Here is an 18,441-nt window from a genome sequence, read left to right as displayed (position 1 = left end):
CACCAGAGAACGTGCATCTTTGTGCAAGAGGGAGTTTATCAAAGAAAAAGAGTTAAGTTGCTCAGTTTTGACGGCTACTTAGTGCTGTATGATGAACTCTTTCAACGCAGAAAAATTGTTTAGATTCACAGAGGATCTGCGTGGCTCTGCGGGTACCCAGCAGCAAAACAAACCTCCTCTTGCTTTGCACGGGGTCTGGCAGACGAGCAAAGCCTGGGCGAGCAGACAAGCCTGAGCTTTACCAGAGACGGAGCGGGGTCCGGGTCTCTGCTGGCCTGCGAGAGGAAACGCCGCACGCAGCGAGAGGAGGGGGAGGAAGGCGTCGAGCCAAGAAAGGGAGAGCTCAGCCTGCTTCCCCACTCCTCCCGCTGCAAAGCCCTCCCGACACCCCTCCCTCTGCCTCCCACGTCCTTTTCTCCAAAATACTCTCCTTTCTTCCCCCAGGTCTGCAGCGCTCCCATCCAGGCAGCTGCCTCGCAGCCCTTCAAGCCTCTACGACAGAACCACCTCTGTATCGCCTGCTGTGGAACGTCCCCTCCCTCCGCCCCCTGTCCCCTGCACCGCTGGCTGTCCCCTTCTTGCCTTTGTACAGAGCAAGATTGTTTCCTCTCCAGCTGCAGACAAAGGGCCCCCTCTCCCAGTGGCCTGGAGACGGCGAGGGGGCTGTGGAGCAGCAACAGAAGCGAGTAGAGAACGTCAGAGATCCCCAATTTGGGGATCAATTATGAGATAAAAGGCCAGTTTTAACAACCCAGCTTCAGTACACGTGTGTGAGCCAAACGAAGACCAATGCCGTGACACACCTCTTGCCGTATCATTTTGGAGCAAGGCTCGAGCAGGCATCCAAACCACACATCTCAGCCGACGCTGAGGACATGACTCGAAATCCAGCCACATTCCCCACGTTCTCACAGCACAACCAGTGACCAGCCCGAGTACGGAGCCCAGCACTACCAGTAACACCTGTCTGCTGGGGGCGGGGGGGGGGAAGAAAGAAAGAAAGAAACATGAGCGAAGGGGAGAGAACCCTGGAGCATCATCTGCACTTAAACAAGCAACTCCGGTGGGTGTCCCAAGGGGTGAAGAGGTATGAGAAGAGGAACCAGGACCAGCCCCTCTGGATGGAACTGCTGCCTCCGGCACTCAGCTCTTGCTGCACAGGGCAGCGGGGAGGGGAGGGTTTCCTGGTTCGTGGCCAGTACTGCTGTTCCTCTTATGGAGGATGTGCCTTCCCCAGGGTGTGTTTCAACCGAGAGCACGAGACACACAGTTTCCATAGTTCACTTTCCCTCTCCACCCACTGGGAATTTTTTGTGTTTTCTGGAAAAAAAACCAAAACAACCCAACAACCACCCCAAAGCACAACCGACAAACTGCTCACCAACGTGGCAGTTGCCAACAGGGCCCCCTTCCCTGGAGAGCAGCTGTCAATACAGATGTCAACCAGCCCTTCTTAGGCAGCTAAAGTTGGGTTTGACCAGTTCTCCACTTGAACCCTTTGGAATGCAAGAGAGGAAAGAAATGATAAGTATTTTAGGTGCTGAACACCTTCTGCTTCCTGGCCCACTGGTTCATTTGCTCTCAAGGTGGCCTATTTTGCCTCTATCCTGACAAATCCATGAACACTTAAGCATGAGGCCTCCTGGTCAATGTTTCTGGAGTGGCAGCTCCAGCCTTGTTGCTCCGACTCCCATTGACCTCATGGAGCCGAGAGAAGCCACAGGGGAGAAGTAAAGCAAGAAAGCAAACCTGCTAAATGCTTCAGGGGAGGGGACTCAGGGGGACATGCCAGGCTCATACCAGGAGAAGGGCATCTTCTGGGAGAGAGAGGGCAATGTTTAAAGACTTCAGCTGAAGTTCACCAGCAGTAGACAGCACAGAAAGACAAATGGGTTTATGTCCCTTCCATCTCCCAGGTCAACGGATAAGAGTCTGACAGCGCTTGAAGCTATTGTGGAGCAGGAGACATGTAAGCTGGTGTTTGGTTGTGCTGTACCTGTGAACATGGCACTGACAGGTAATTTTGCACCCCTCAGCACCAGAGTCCCTCCCGAGGAAGCTCTGCCTGCACTTGCCGTGCCTGTGGTGACCCAGGGACGGACATCACAGCCCAGGAACAAATCCCATGTTCTTGCTTTTTAGCCTGTGCTCCCCAGCAGAGATGGATCCAGCGAGAAGGATTCATGCCTCCAGCCTGATGTTCAACTACTCCCCAGCCCCACATCTCAGATTAGCACCAGCCATCGCCTCCACCCCACAGGGAGCCCCATCCCTGCCCTGCACAGGGGTGCCGGCAACTCAAAAGGGTCAAATTCCCAGCTTTATCGTGACAAATCCCCCACAGCTGTCTAGCAGAGGTTCCTGAAGTGCCTATGAGAAGCGGAAAGTATCTACCTCACTTTCCATATAGGAAGTTAGAGCACACGTGTTAAATGATTTACGCAAGGATGCAGGGCGATTTAGTGGAAGAGCAGGAAAAGGACTCTAACAGCCCAGCTTCTAATTGCCAGGAGGTCATTCCCTCCCGGCGCAGCTTAAATCCTGACCCATGGGTAAATAAGAGCTGTGCCATAAAGCTGGTCTGTTTAGGGCAGGGGCAGCCAGATGCTTTTAGCAGCACGGTGAGAAATATCTATTTATTTTCACGGAATAAAATCCCTCCATAGCTACACGCATCAGAATTTACTATCCTCTGCTGTAACCCTTAGCAGTTATTTGCCTTTTTACAGGCGAGCATCACCGCAGCCCCGCTCCTGCTCTGGGAGGTGACATCCGAGCCGGCGGCGCAGGGAGCTCCCGGGGGACCGGCCGGGGCAGGGGATGAGCAACGCCACGGCGGGGGCAGGGGCAGCCCGGCAGCCCCCGCTCCGACGCTCCGCTCCGCCCCGACAGCCGGCGGGGAGGCGGACACCGCCACCTAACGGGCACCGGCCCGGCCGCCGCCACCCCCCCGGAGCTGGGGTTCTGCAGGGAAAGATGCAGCACCCAGAGCATCCCCCGCCCGGGCCGGGCACCGGAGGACCATCCCCTCCTCAGTCCCGCAGCAAGGAGCGCGGTGTGCTTCCCAACATCGCCGCTTCCCGAGGCTGAGCATCCTTGCCCGGTCCCTGGAGTCCCACGGTCATCCCTGGGTCATCCCTGCCTGCCCCACGGGCACCCCGTTCCCAGCCCCGAGGCACCCCTGGGGATAGGGATGAGTCACTGGGAGTGAGACTCGTGAGTCAAAGAGATGTAAGACTGAAGCCTCTGGGGATGGCGACACAGCCCTTAGCACACTGGAAACCAGCAATAGAGATTGCTGGGATACAGCTGCTGATAACCTTACTTGAAATGCAGGGTGACCCCCTCTGGGGTCTTGCAAAGGGTCCAGGGACCTCGGTCATCCCGCCCGAGCCGGTAACTCCTCCTTAGAAACACACAGGTGGTTAGTAAAGTCAAACAAGATGATTCTCACTCAGGTATGGCCTCCACATATGTGCTAAAAAAGCAGTAAGGAAGTTCTGGAGGGCTCTTCACAGGGTATAGGTTTGCAAAGGCCAGCTGAAGCAGTTAAAATAGCCTCTTCTCTCTCCTTTCCAGGCAGCGTAGTCAAGGAAACAGGTCTCTGGACTGGGAAGTGGGAGATCTGACACTGATCACTTGCGCAGCCCCAGGCAATTCACTCTGTCTCTGTACAAGTCATCAGGGCCTGGTCTCCAAGTACAGCCAGCAGTCATCACCCAAAAACTCTGACCAGAGCTGGGGTCCCTACAGCACTGTCACAGCAACAGCAGCAACAGAGCGTTTCACACAAAACGCTCCTGGGCAGGAAAAAGTGCCGCCACAGTCTGGGACAAGCCTCCCAAGCCACCAGGCCAGGCAGCAGGGTGCTGGCAGCATGATGCTCCGTATTTCCACCACTGCTTAGACGAGATGATCTTGAAACTCTTCCCTTATGGACTGGGGAGAGCCAGGGACCAGCTGGTACAACAGCTCATGGACTGTCCAGCACCAGGTGCTTCTCAAGGTGCCAAGATACAGACCCTCATGCAGACCAGGCTCAAATAGGGACCTGCCCAAACCTCAAAGTCCAAGCGAACATCTTGGGGACAGCTAAACGCAGGGAGGCAGTGACTCGCTGGAGGTCACACAAGTCAGTGGCACAGGGACAAAATCCCAGACCCAGGCACTGAAAGCAGCCTCACGCACCGTGCTGTGCACCTCTGCCCAATACAGCTGCTCTCACCCGTCCGATGGCAAAGCAGAAACTGGTCCTAGGCTCAAAGCCTGGGTCCGAGTCCTGATCCAGGTTTCCCAACCTGCAGTTTCACTCCACTGACTCCCCAGGAGCCCCCTTCCAGCTCTCAAAGCAAGCATCCCTGCCAAGCATTCAGGATTTTAACTCTTTCCATTTGTCCCCCGAAACCCCCCTGGGTGGACTCAAACACGTATTGCCCTTGACAAAGGCTCTGGCTTCATCTGAGATGCTCAGCCACTGTGAACCCCTTCAATCTGGCCTGGTGTTTCCCATCACTGCAAAGGGCCAGGCGCTCAGAAAACACCCAGCACCTACAGAGCACATGTCCCTGGCCCCCAAACCCCCCCCATGTCAGTCTCCCTCCTCATCAGCAAGGTCTTGCCTACCTCACCAAAGTCCCTTCTCCAGCACCATGACTAAGAACTTGAAGCACACAGCCCTGGAAAGAAAAAGCATCTGAAACTAATAAAAAAGGACGTCCCGCACTCATAGGGAAGGGAAGGAGAGAGCATTACAGGCAGGCAGTGCCAGCTGGCAGAGGGTGGGCTGCCAGCAAGGGGGGTGCCGCGGGCATATACAGATGCTGCCCCAGGCTGGGGAGACACGGAGGGAGAGCTCAGCAGGGGGGAAAGGCAGGGAGAGAGTCCTTTCTGAACATACAGACCAATACCTTCATTAACAGCCACACCAGAGGGTGCTCGCACCTCTATGCCCTGACCCCACTTCTCCAAACCCAACAGGATTTTGAGGAATCAAAATTTCAGACACAAAAGAACCAAAATGTGAGTATTTCTCTGCTCCAAAGATCAAACTTGGTTGTCTTGATGATATGGTTTAATTTTCCAGATCAGACAGCCAGGAGTGAAACGCAAACAAATCCTTACTTCCACAGCCTCAAGCCACAACCTTCCTGCCAGTTTGTGGTCAACGTTGCAAGCTGGAGATGTTGCAGAGCTAATGGCAGCCTCCCCCACAAATTCTGCATCCAAGGAATCACGCTTATCACTCCTCGAATTGGTTTCACTGGAATCCAGAATTTGCTCCAAGAACGACTGCTTTAGTTTATAAGTAATGATGTAATCACCAAATTAATACAGACTTGTTTGTGTAACACCAACTTTGCATGAACATGGATCAGGCCAAGGAAAAAAAAAAAGTGAAAATCTTCATTTTGATACAAGACAGATTTTTTTTGTTTGTTTGTTGTTGTTGGTTTTGGGTTTTTTTGGTTTGGCTTTTTTTTTTTTTTTTCAGTGAGAACAATCAATCACTGGAACAACCTCCCCAGGGACACGGTAGAGTCCCCATCACTGGAGGTTTTCAAGATGTGGTTGGACATGGTGCTAGATGATCTCACATCCAGGCTCCCTTTCCCACAAAAGGCTGGACCAGGGGGATCTTTCAAGGTCCCTTCCAACCTGGGCTGTTCTATGATTCTACAAAAAAAAAAAAAATGCACTTTCAGGTTTTATTGCATGACCATTGCTTGTAAAACATTTTATTCACCTGTAAAATCATGCCTATTCTCTCTCAAGCCACAAAACAGAGCTACTTGTAAATCTCTAACAACGCTCTTGGCACTGGCATGCCATCGCTCTTCTGAATGTTGCACTGAAGGGCGATTTCACTTCACCTGCCACTCAAACAGCAGCAAGGGATCACCGTCTTCCCGTGCCAGGGATGTGGTACCCGGCTGCTAGCACAGGACTAGTAAATATAACAGCAGCATCCCAAAGTGCTAGAGGAGAGGCAGAGGAGGTGCCATATCCCACTCAGAGACGACCATGGGAAAAATAATTTTCAGTTGGTGCTCAGGAAGGAAACTGCTCTTGCAAACAGAAGCCATCGGGAAGCAGCAGCGGGCATAGCCCAATACACTCAGTGTAAAGGGGACGTTGTGCGTGGACACGGCTTAAGCACGTATGTAAAGGATGCTGTCTCCACCAGCTGTTCAGAGTAGCCACCAAGCGCTCGTAGTCCAGGTGGAACAGCATCATTTCCCACGCACGCACCCATTTTGGAGACTCACGACTCCCTTTGCTGCAGCGTCAGAATAACTTTGAGTTTCCAGCCGCATTTCTGAGCTCCCACCCGCAGGCACTGCTGCGATCCCCCCTTTGCCTACAGAGGGCTTCAGCGCAGAGACCCAAACACCAAATCCTCACCCAAAATCAAAGGATAATGGCAGCACAAATGCCTTTTCCCAAGGATTTACACAAAATCTTGGGCAGAGCAAGAAATTCCACCTAAATCTTCTCAGGTATCATACTGTCCCTAAAATGGGACTCGTTGCCCATCAGGACCTTCCCCACTGCCCGTACGAGGCCTGGGTCAGGCCACAGAGCCCTGAGCCCGACTACAGCGCTCACAGCACAAAGCTTTACTGCTCTCCAACAAATCATTCTGTCCATTAGTTACAGCTGGAAGTACTGCATGGAGAAGCCAACGGGCCAGAGATATTGTGCTTCTGAGATCATTAAGGCAACAGAAGACATGTGTTGACCCAGACATACTTCCCTAACTACGTACTTGCTCCTACTCAGCATTATGGTATGCTGGACCTTGGAAGAGCCCTGACTAGCATGAGAAATGTCCTCCTTCACCCCAGCAGCATGGGAATCGCTCTGCTGGGAGGCTCCGAGCCATCCAGCGAAGAGCACGGAGCAGGAGGGCAGGCAGCAAAGCAGCTCCTGCCCTGGGGTCAGCCAAGTTCAACAGAGTGATATCGAGAAACGTTACCTGGGCTGTCAGGCGAGAGATGAGTTGCACCCCACAACGGGATTGTATTTAATGGAGATGAGCAGAAATTCCAGCAGATTTAAGAGCAGACATCAGGAAATGGATAATGCTTCATACCTTGACATGGCTCAGGCAACTGCGGGAACACATCCGCCGGCCAGGCAGCAGCAGGCAGCCAAGAGCGGGCTGGGAGCAGCACAGAGCACGCTGCGAACACAAACCTCTGCACAGGCACCTCCGCAGCCTCACGAAACCCAAACCCTGCCCAGAGATAGGGCCTGCATAGGCTTACTACTAAGCAAGCCGAAACCCACAGTCACAACAGGTTACTACATAATATCTAGGATGAAGGTAAATGCTTGAACAAGAAACTCGGGTGAAAAAAGTTGCAGGTAGTTTTTGCAGTGCTTAGCGCACAAGCCCGTGGCCTCGGGCGACAGGGCATTACACACTGTGGGGGTCAGCAGCAGGGGGGGACAGGAGCAGTGGGACACTGACAGCAGAATGGAGGGCTAAGGACAGACCAACAGCCGCCAGCAAAGGCAGGACGGACAGGAAGGTGCCCGGGGTGCCAGGGCTGGACGAACACGGTGGCATCTAACAGGAGGTAGAACAACCCAGACTGTAAATGCCAGAGCTGGCATCCCACATGTGTGACATGCTAGAAGCCAGAGGAAAAAGGAAAACATTTGGTAAAAGAAGATGCATAGCTCTGAGAAGGCCCCTAAAAAGAAACAGGTCAGGCTTTTATCTGTCATTTCCTAGGAATAATAGGGACACCAAGAAACATGAGACACAAAAGATATCTAAAGTGATTCAAAGCAACCCCACCCCTCTGCCCTGCTACATGCATTTTAAAGATCAACTTCTATTTAAAAAAAAAAAAAAAAGAAACAAGCACATTCTCTCCCAAAAACCCTTCACACCTCCAGCATTCCCATAAAAGGTCCCTAATTCCCCTTTCCTACCGCTCAGTCCAGGCACATAGTGCTCCCCAGGTGGCTCTGAGGACTACTGAAGATGCTCTGCCTCGATGCACTTCCTCTGAGCGCTGCTGCCTGCCCAGCCTCCCGAGGCCGCACGCTGCGAACAGGGGCTGTCTCCTCGCTGCTCAAATCATTTAGGTGCACAGTATGATGTATAAAGCCCCGTCAAACTCTGTACGAACGTGCACACTCAGACATAGCCACGGTGGATATATGCATAACCAAAAGATTAAGAACGATCAGCAATGGGTTAACAAACAGCTCATCCTTCCTGCTGGAGCTCGGCAGGTTGCTTGCCAGCACCTACAGCACTCCCAGCTGCTGGGCACCAACTAACACATGCCACTCGTTGCAGTCAGGTGTTACAATCACCTACTCATCATTTGTTAACTCTTAAAAGGAGCTTTCACAGTGCAATTTTAAAGGTGACATTCATAATCTACCTGGGAGATCAGACCTCCTTTCCCACGGTTGCACCCATCCTGTCCCCGCATCGTGACAGTAACCAAAACCCCGCCACTCGGGGTGCTGTGGGCCCAGACATTTCAATGAGAAGAGGTAAGGGGCCCTGTGACATTAACAATTAAGGCTTAGTGGCAAGATCTAGACTAGTCAAAAGAGCCATCTGCTAGGGAAAGACAGGAGAGCCATCTCCAGGCCACTGCCACCAAAGCAATGTGGCAAGGCAGAGAGAAGGGGCAGATGTGAGGAACGCAGCACCCCAGAGCACGGCTGCCCGGCCCCAAAACCATTGCAGAGGGATGCCTGGGAACAAACTCATTTAGAGCTAAGGCTTTTCATGCAGTATTAGCCTGCAGAAATGCGTGAGAGATGGTTTAACCAGATTAAAAGGGACTAGCAGGTTATACAGGACTGTTTCTTACACCAGCACCTAAAGGCACCAGGCGAGACTGGTACCTTGTTACAGAGACTGAGGAAGACCCTCGGTGCCCCGGAGCAGGCAGTAAACCAGGCACAGAGCTACAGCATCACCTCGCACCTTCGATGCCTTCCCCCAAAACACAAGGTTCTTGTCATCCGCAGGGATGGGATCTGGATCGGGGACACCACTCTGTGCAAGAAAGCCTGAGCTCTCCCTGGGCAGAAGGGACCCCATGGGACATGCCGAGCTCCAGCAGCTGTGGGAAAGAAGCCCTCAAAGAAGAGGCCAGACCCAATTCCCACCCGCCCTGGAGTGCCCTCACCCTGTCCGGCAGCCACACACTCAGCTCAGGAGTCAGCCATTCCCACCCACAGCAGAGTATTAATTAAAAGCATGTTCAGGGCCAGAAGAGTGACTGGGACGCGGCCCCCAGCGCTGCACGGATCTGCTTTCATCTGAGTCATCTTTCGGTTAGTCACTAAAGCCAGAGCCCCGGCTCTCCCACTGCCCGTGCCGGGAGCGCTGCCTGCGTGGCTGCGGCAGGGGAGAGCTCGGGGCAGGCTCAGCTCTGCTCCCTGCTCCTCTCCCCCACCACCACAGTGGTGCCAGAGTCCACGGCCAGCGTGAGCCGAGCAGCTCGTCCTGTGAATCTGTGCTGCGCCATGGACCTGGGACCCCACAGCGTGACCTGGTGATATTGTCACTTTTGTGCCCCAAATCTTGAGCACGGTTTTCCTTTGCCCCCACACACGGGTTTTGCATTCCCTCTGTTGCTGCCCCACCGAGCAGCTCTCCCTGCCTGCGCTGACCCCTGCAAGCAGGGACCTGCGGAGAAGACCGAAGACCAGCCCTTCTGCCATCTGTTCCCCCATCCCATCCCGTATTTCACAGTGGAGGCACGTATCAGACACGCTGCCGAGATGGCCGGCACAGCTCTGGGCTGCCACGCAACACACAACCCACTCATGCTTGTTCAAGGGCAGAGTGGCCATGTTCAGCATCCCACACCAAGCCCCTGGGCACAACCGCCTTAGGTTAAGGCACACGCTATGGTTGGTTACGCCTGCCCCAGGCCACCGAGCACAGCCGTGTGCCCTGCCTGCCTCCCTGCCACGGCTCGGCCCCATCTGAACCACCCACAGAAAAGCCAGTTCCAGCAGAGGTCAGTGAAACACGTACGCACTCAGACATTGGGGATTTGCAACCGTGCTCCCGGCGGTTAGCAAGAGCTCTTGCATCTTGGCACAAAGACACTCGCCTGGGTTCTTCCTGCCCACAGGGTCCCCGGGTGCTGCACGCCCTGGGAGTGGGCGACAGCCAGCCCAGGCACAAGGGCTCTACGCTCCTCGCCACAGCTGAACACGATGTGCAGCTGAAAGGCTGAGAGAAACCCACCTTTGATGCTCTTCTGGAACAAAGAGCCCCAGATCACATCACCGGGGAGTTCCCTTTCCCACCAGTGACCCTTTGCAGAGCCGCCCGCCACCTCTGCATGTGGGGAGGGGACCCACTGAGACACCGAGGATGTAACAGGAGATGGGAAAGGCCACACCATGGTGGGACCAAACCGTCCCTGCCACCTCCTCCTCTCCCCGATGTCCCCACACGCAGTGGCAGAAGCTACCCAGACCAAAGCCCTGCGCTGCTGAAACACCCACCAGGCTCCGAGTTATGGGCAGCTCTCAGGAATGCTTTGAAGTGGCTTAAAGCAGAGGAGAAAGCACGACCAAGAGTGATGGAGAGAGGGATGAGAAGGTGGCATCCACACTCTCCAGAGGCGGCAGGGAACAGAGGATGCTCCTGCAGGTATGTCCTTGTCCAGAGGCACTGGGTGCTCTCAGCACATCCCTGGATGGGGCCCTATGGGTCTGGTACAGGCCAACCATCGGAGCAGCTTTCTCTGGCCACAGTTTCGCTCCACCCTGGCTTGAGCGTTTCCTCTCATCCCTGCGGTTTCCCTCCCAGCGCCTATGCCCGGCAGCCAGCTGGGAACGCCCAGGAGAAGAGGCCTCATGCCTCCCAGGGCTGCTGTGCCGGAGCAGGGCAAGCTGCACCGTACCATGCCAGGCGGGAGAGACCCACCATTGGGCTGCAGCGCACCAGGTCTGCCAATTTTGGCACAGGCACTTCTCTCTCTGATCCTGGCCATCCTGCTCACACATGCAGAGACCAAGCCTCATGGGTGACACCACGCTGACGGTCCCCTCTCCTTGCAAACGGTTACAGTCACGGCCACCCCAGAAGCAGATCGCTGCAACATCGCTCCCCAACAGCTCAACATACCCGGGAGCAACTTTCGGAACCACTCGGACAAGCACCATTAGCCAGGATTTGCAGGGAAGCTGGGGATTAAAGGGGGTTATTCATTCCTCCGCAAACTGCCCTCCATCCTCCCCCCATCCAAACACCCCCAACGCATGGCCGGCAAGGTGAAGCACGCGCCGGGTCGCCAGCCACCAGCTCCAGCATTGAGCAAGGAACGGCCATGGGACACGCAGGCAGGCAGGATGGGAGGGCAAAAGCCGGGGGAAGATACTTTGGCACGCAGAGAAAGCTCAACCACAACACACACACACACACTCAGGAGCCAACCTTCAGAGCAGAAATGCGTCTCCATGCCAAGAGCTCGGCTATTTTCCTCCCTCTTCCCGGCTCGCAGCTCTGAGCTAACAGGCTCAGCATTCATCCCCCCGCGCCGAGCGGCACATGGGAGCAGAGGCGGGGGGGAAGAGAGAGACTCAAATGAGATCCAGACCTAGAAAGCAGTTTCTTTTTCCCCCCTCGCTCCCCCCTACAGACACACGGCTTCTGCTGGAACCACCTTCTGTCTAGAGGGCTCAGGAGGATGGAAAAAAAAAAAAAAAAAGGAGAAAGAAATGCAGAAAGGAAGCATTGTAAAAAAAATAAATAAATAAAGGAATCGGCTGAAATCCACCCGGAGCATGGCAGTTTCTCTTCTTAAAGTGCAGAAGCTGCTGGAAAGGTAAGAGGGCAGAAGCAAAATATAACATATTAAAAGATCAATAGCCTACCTGAAATCCGGTCCCTCTCCATTACTACAGGATATATTTAGCATCCGCGTGTCACGGCCGTCCCTTTTTTCGGTGGCGTCCCCTTCTTTCCCCCACTCTCCCTCCCTCCTTGCCTTGCCTCCTCCTCCTCCTCTTCCAAAAAAAGCTCTTTGTCTGGTCTAATTTCTTCAATCTGTTGCAATCATGAATGCATCCAAATTACCACATTTCCATGTGCTGATCATATGTTTGTGCTCCAAACTGAAGTAGCTTTGTCTCTTTGAAAAGAAAAGGAAGAGTAAGAGAGGAAGAGAAAGGAGGAAGAAAAAAGGAAAAGGGGGTGCATGACCCGAAAAATCTCGTAACTCCCTGGAATACTCCACCAGGCGCAGGAAAACTGGAAATCCCGAGTCCTCTGTTAAAGAGTCTTAAAGCTACAGCATGCGAGTGTCCAGGGGAACGCTCCAGCCTCCACAGCTCCCTCTTAATATCCACCAGGAGATGCTTAAGGAACTTGGCTCCTCGCAATAACAGGGCGAACAACTCATCCAGCTTCTCAAATCAATCCTCGCTTCCCCACTCTTATTTTCCTGCTATTTCCTCTATCCCCTCCTCCTTCCTTGGCTCCAGCATTTTAAAAGAGCGCAGATCCTGCGCATTCCCCCACCCTGCCAGGTCTGAAGTTCCGATTCATGCATAAACTATTCGTCTGATGAAGGCTGACTTCATTCCCAGCACAGCATCATGGGCTGCTGCTGCTACCAGGCAGGACCTGAGCTCCGCACACGTTTACTCGCCCCGTGCGACCCGCCAGAGAGCTTTGCCGCCGGCCCTGGCACTGAGCCCCCGCTTCGCCTTCTTCCCCTCTGCAGAGCGGCGATAAGGGGAGGATTTCTGCAGCCAGCCCAAAAGCAACAGTGAAAGTCTCTGCCCCGTGCAGAAGCCCTTGGTCTTCTCCTTGGTCTCACGGAGGAGCAGAGGTGGGACCAGAGAGCAGTTTTCCTTCCCCGCGATGCCCAGGCAGGGCACAGGGATGCAGCAGGATGGGAGCAGTCCTGCGGAGCCCGTCGCCAGATCCTCCCCTCCCTGGCCGGGATGGAGGGATGAACGGCTGCAGCAATGGGCTGGCCCTGCTTGGAAACTTCCACTTGGCCGGTGGCCAGCGCAGGCAGCGGGGACACCGCGTTAGCACCTCCGCCGAGACGGTGCCCGTGCTGCCCGCGGGCACAGCGCTGCCCAAACCGCCCCACGCGACCCCCTGTGTCATCCACCGCCGATTCCTATTGATAGCGCGGAGCCTGAGTCACCCAGCCAGATGCGAGGGCACAGCCTCCGTCCCCAGAGCTGGCAAACAAGCCAGCCCTCCCGCAGCCCAGAGGCAGGGATGGCAGACGCCAGCGGGGATGGCACGGCTGCTATGTGAGCCAGGCACGATGGTGGGACCCTCTTGTGCTCAGCACCTCACACATGACACTTTTTACCCCAAAATGCTCACAGTTCACATGGAAAAAAAAAAAAAAATCACAATTATGATAGCTGCGACAGAGCCTGGCACCTTCCCCCATAGCACAGGCAGAAGGGCAAATTGCTTCCTGGCTGGATGAACAAACTTCCAAGGAAAGAGTCCAGGTGCTGCTGGGACCTTTGGATAGTCTGGACCTACCTTGCCCTGCTTTTCAGTATGAAAAATCCCAGCAAACTCATGCGTTTCCCCATGCAGCAGCTGATGCAGTGTCACTGTCACCAAACCAGAGGGAGGAACACAGCTAACAGCAAGCCATGGGGTCAGGCCAGGACCCCCCACTGCACAATAAATAGCAGAGAGCTGGTGGGAGGCAGCCCCAGGACAGTCCATCCATTAGGGAAGTTTCTCTCTAATCCCCAGAGGGCTATTCCCTGGGCAGGGAGGTTCAGATTCCTTCCCAAATTCCTGTTCATTCTCTACTCCCTATTAAAGCTCTGCATGATCCTGCTGCCAGTGCCTAAGGCATCAGAGAGGGGACAATAAGCAATGTTTTCCCAGGCACAGACCAAAACTGTGTTTCCTGCCCCAGACCGCGAAGGTGCCAAACACAAAGCGAGGACCCAGGGGAGCCACACAGCCTCACGCAGCACAAAATCCAGCCCACTGCCTCCACCGAGCAGCCTTCATTGCCCAGCTCCTTACGCTGGAGAGGAAGGGAAAGGCTCAGGGGAAGTATCATGAAAGGAAGAAGGTGAATGGAAAGGAAGAAGGGATGGGGGCAGCACACATGTTGGTAAACTTTAACCCATCAAGAGCCAGGTGATTAGGAGGCACAAGGCAAAGGCATAATTTCTCACAGGGCATATCACCACAAGGCACTCGGGGAAGCGCATCCAAATAATGATTAACGCAATTAAACTTTATATTCATAAAAGCTCCAGGTCAATGCTCTCATTCAAACTTCAAGTCTCCAAGCAAATTTTAATGGATTTATCTCCATAATCACATGTCTCCATACGAAGCAGTGCTCGCAAAGCGCTCCTGCCACTGCCGCAGGTAGCGGGGGCACTGGGGTGTCCGGGTTTGAGGTGTGGGTGCTCAGCCACACCGTGCCCAGGAGGCCCATTGGCGTTTGCTCCCTTCGAAGGTGCAGTTCCAGCAACCTGCACGTTACAGGGCTGGGGGTCCCCCACTCTCCTTGGTTGTTGAGAAGCTGGCCATGTGCCTGTTTAAATGGGTATTTAGTGGTCTGTGCACTGTACAAGTCTATATAGAGAAAGATAAAATAAAGCGCATTTTTTTAAAAAAGGCTGGGGGGAAGTCAAGCACATCCAGGGTTTGGGAAGGGGACAGAGAAGACTCTCCCCTCGTTGAGGTTGTTTTCTCAGGGTTCAAGGTCCCCCAGGGCTGCCTTTTGGCAGAGCCAGGGAGAGAGGGAAGAAGCAGGAGCAGCTTTTAGGAAACTGCTATGTAAACCCAATTTCCATTCGCAAACAAGAAGCTGAAACAAAGCAGGAGCCCAGGAGCCTTGCTCCGCCGCCCCGCGCCTGCCAAGGCTGGCACCGGGGTGCACACGCTTCCCCTCACCCCACCTCGTGGGTTTAAACATTACCAGGGGTGGCAGCCAGCAGGAAAGCACTGCCAGGTGCTGAGAAAGCTAGGAAGGAAATCACAAAAAAAAAGAAAAGTCAACCAAACCCTGCTCCAGGCTCAGTTTGAATTTTATCTCTCTCACACCTTCCCTAGGCTAGCCCAGCAACGCCCAAGCCCTTTGCTAAGCAATAAGCTGCTTGCTGCGCACCAACATGCAGACACGCAGGGAAGGTGCCGTGGAGAGAGCACAAGGTCACCCCTGAGCGTGGACATGCCACGCACTGGGACACCGGTGTGCAGCCAGGAGGGGATTCAGGACTATCGACACCATCACCAGCCACGGCAGCAGATGCCTGCACCTATTCGGGTAGATCCTATTTGCAATTCCTTGTCTGCCTCTCCAGGTTTATGCTGTGACTGTGTTCCTGTGGTATTTCATCCAACAGAAGAGTTCTGTTCTTTTCTACCTGGTTCCCATGGTCCCAGCCAGCCACCGGGCTTTTAGCAAAACAGCCACATATCACCTTATAACCCCAGCATTGCTGCTGAGAGAGCTGGAAAGGATGAAGGCTGCAAGTCCCTGCAGGGATCGGAGGTTCAAACCACGTTGACAAAGGTGCTGGGAAGCAGCCAGAGCAGCCAAAGACATCCAGGGCCTGGAAAGGCAGGAAAAATGGGGATTCAACTGGGTTCTTTCACAAGCTCAGCTACCTGCAGCGCTAGCGAGCTGGGAGGAGAGTACAGAGGGCGAGGACAGTGCGGCAGAGCAGAGCATACTTAAATCAAATTATGTTCAGCGAAGCATTTTCACATGAGGAACTACAGGTTCAAACTCAAACAGTGCAATCAAGTGTTACTCCATTATATTCTCGCTCTGCCATTTGCCCCTAGGCTGGACCCAGCCAGCAGACGACAGTATCTGAGCCTCCACTGAACGTGTGCTCCAAGAACCTTTCATTTACATTTATATAAGCCTTGAGGATGGGTAAGAAAGAAAACACTGGCTAAAATCCTCCTTTTCATTTGTAAAAAAAAAAAAGGAACCCAAAAGCAAACCACCAAGGAGATACCCCTCTTTCCAAGGGAGTTACTTATCCTCTGACTGATGCCGCCCTGCTCTTCTCCAGTTATTTTTTCATTGCCTCCCTGCTCCCTCTTTCCCCTCTCCCAGCTGGGCAGACATGAAGCTGCCCTGCCCCGGACCGCAGCTCTTGGCTGCTCCACATTTGCTGCCAAGCACTATTTTGACCATCCCTGATTATTTCTTATGAAAACCCATACTTGTTCGACACAGATCCTTCCAAGTTACTGCTTTTCCCAAGCCAAAGCCCATGCCCAGGACACAGAGCTCATCGCCACCCAGAAGCACGTATGACCATTGCAGCAGGGGGTTGCTAGAACAGCAGCAGGGCATCTCCCCTCCGGCCCCGAACCCATGCAGCCCCTTGAGATGATGCCTACACGAGTCTCCCTCTGTTCCATCCCCTCCCGTGGAGGGACGTATCTTTAAGGAGAGCCCCTGTGAGGCCGCCTTCTCCATGCTGGCTCTCAACTTCTCTGCCTGAAAGCCTCGAACTGCTGGAAATCCCTTGCATATCCTCCCTGGGCTTTCTGCTCGCGCTTTAACACTCATGTGCTGAAGTATTAATAGCAGCTGGCAGTGCAGAGCGAAAGGCGAGGCAGGAGGACTGGACGCACACCCTCCCAGGAGAGCACACGGAGTCTCAGATAAATGTTAACTCTTCCACGATCCTCCCCTTATGTTTTCCTTCCTGGACTCCTCCCCACCATCAGTCTTGCCCTCTCACCACTCACTCTTCTCCAACTCGCTGCCTGAGACCCCCAAATGGGGTGTTCCTCCATACCTGAATGTCTGCGGTCATTCCCCACCAAGCAGTTGCTGGGGGAAAGCAGCATTCCCGATGGTACTACTGTTATTTGCTCTTCTTTTGAAGACCAGCCACGTGCTCTGCACCCTCCTGCCTCCCCGGCAGGTCACTGCAACACCTCCTACCCAGCAGAATAAGCCATCAAGGAGAAAAGCCTTCAAGAGAGTTACCACCGGGGTCTCGCAAGCACACAGATTAAAGGAATCACAGAATCATCTAGGTTGGAAGGGACCTTTAAGATAATCAAGTCCAACCGTTAACCCAGCACTGCCAAGTTACCACTAAACCACGTCCCTCAGCACCACGTCTACCCAGCTTTTAAATACCTCCAGGGATGGTGACTCCTCCACTTCCCCGGGCAGCCTGTTCCAGTGTTCGACAACCCTTTTCAGTGAAGAAGTTGTTCCTAATATCCATCCTAAACCTCCCCTGGCGCAACGTGAGGCCATTTCCTCTTGTCCCATCGCCTGTTCCTTGGAAGAAGAGACCAAGTTCCACCTCACTACAACACGGCAGATTGCACCAAGCCCTGCAAACACCTTTGGGCTGCCCTTCTCTTTTCTGGCTTTATTTAATAGGGCAGGGCACGGGTTGCATTACACACAGCTCCCCTCCGCCACCCTCAGAAGAGCTTGCCCCAGGGAGCCCTGGAGCCAGCACAGCCGCAGCACAGCGAGCCCAGTGTCCTGCACATCACCGGCGCCGCAGCAGAAAACGGCTCGGTTGAAAAGCTGCACAATTCCTAAGCACTTTACACACGGGAAGCAAAGGCTTGTAAGAAGCGACACTCTGCTCCCGTCTGTTGAAACAGCTCCTCTGGAGGGGAGACCTCACACGAGGACAGACCTGCTGAGATATTTGTTTCGCTTTCTTTAGGTGAATCCCTAAACAGAGGGATTTTCAAAATATGGGGAAGGCACAGGCAAGGGACTCTCTCTCCGCATGGATTTCACTGTGTGAGCATACTGCAACACCACAGGGAGATGCTGCCTTGCTGTGATGCTGCCGGAGCACGCCACCAGTGGCTTACCTTGCCTTAAGTCTGCATTGCTGAAGGAGGGCCAATCCTCTGGAGGAGACAAAACACTCCAGAATTAGGTAGACAACCCTGTTTTCATCTAGCAGCAGAATCATCCAGGCCTGATACCTCTCTGAGCATCATCACATGCTTTTGATCAGAAATCAAACTACAAAATATTTAAACCAAGGAGGGACTGACTGCTCCACTGAGTCAATCAGGAATGCCTCTTGCTACTGGTTCTTTTCTTGGACCTCATTCATTGCTTTCATGGGTCCCAAAATTTCTGCAGGGAGGACTTCGTACTTCACAGGTCAGCCCTGAACATCTACAGTGCTTTATCCACCAACCCATCTGCAGAGCTGCCTTACAAGTGAGTCAACTCTCTGCAAAAAAAGGCATGAAAGGCTGCGCTCCTGTCCCTTTGCAGTCCCAGACACAAGCTAAATATAGCGAGGAGTAAATCGGTGCTCTCTGCCTAAGGTACAATTAGGGGTTTTGGTAAACACTAGCCACCTCCGGATGCGCCGGCCTCGGAGGCTCAGAGGATGCCTGTGGTGGGCAGCCAGGGCTCGGGAATTTGCCTCTGCCCACGTGATGAGGGACACCAAGCTTGGAGG

General features: G+C 53.8%; 2 protein-coding genes across 3 annotated transcripts in view; both read right to left on the bottom strand.

Annotated features, from left to right (window-relative positions):
- The window catches only part of CD7 (CD7 molecule), a 214,967-nt gene that overhangs the window by 124,228 nt on the left and 72,298 nt on the right, over positions 1–18,441 (bottom strand). The gene's annotated exons all lie outside the window — the stretch shown is intronic.
- Positions 1–18,441, bottom strand: part of SEPTIN9 (septin 9) — a 143,377-nt gene that overhangs the window by 92,114 nt on the left and 32,822 nt on the right. Inside the window, exon 1 of one of the 2 annotated variants that reach the window (XM_054221503.1) lies at positions 11,878–12,446. The exons of the other annotated variant lie outside the window; for it this stretch is intronic. Coding sequence (XP_054077478.1) covers positions 11,878–11,899 — 22 coding nt within the window. The 5' untranslated portion in view covers positions 11,900–12,446. Of the gene's footprint in view, positions 1–11,877; positions 12,447–18,441 lie in introns of those variants that run through there. 2 annotated transcript variants of the gene reach the window in all.

Source organism: Rissa tridactyla, chromosome 15 (assembly GCF_028500815.1).
Source record: "Rissa tridactyla isolate bRisTri1 chromosome 15, bRisTri1.patW.cur.20221130, whole genome shotgun sequence".
Lineage (NCBI taxonomy): Eukaryota > Metazoa > Chordata > Aves > Charadriiformes > Laridae > Rissa > Rissa tridactyla.
Note: the sequence above shows the minus strand (reverse complement) of the source record. Positions and strands in the feature narration are given on the sequence as shown.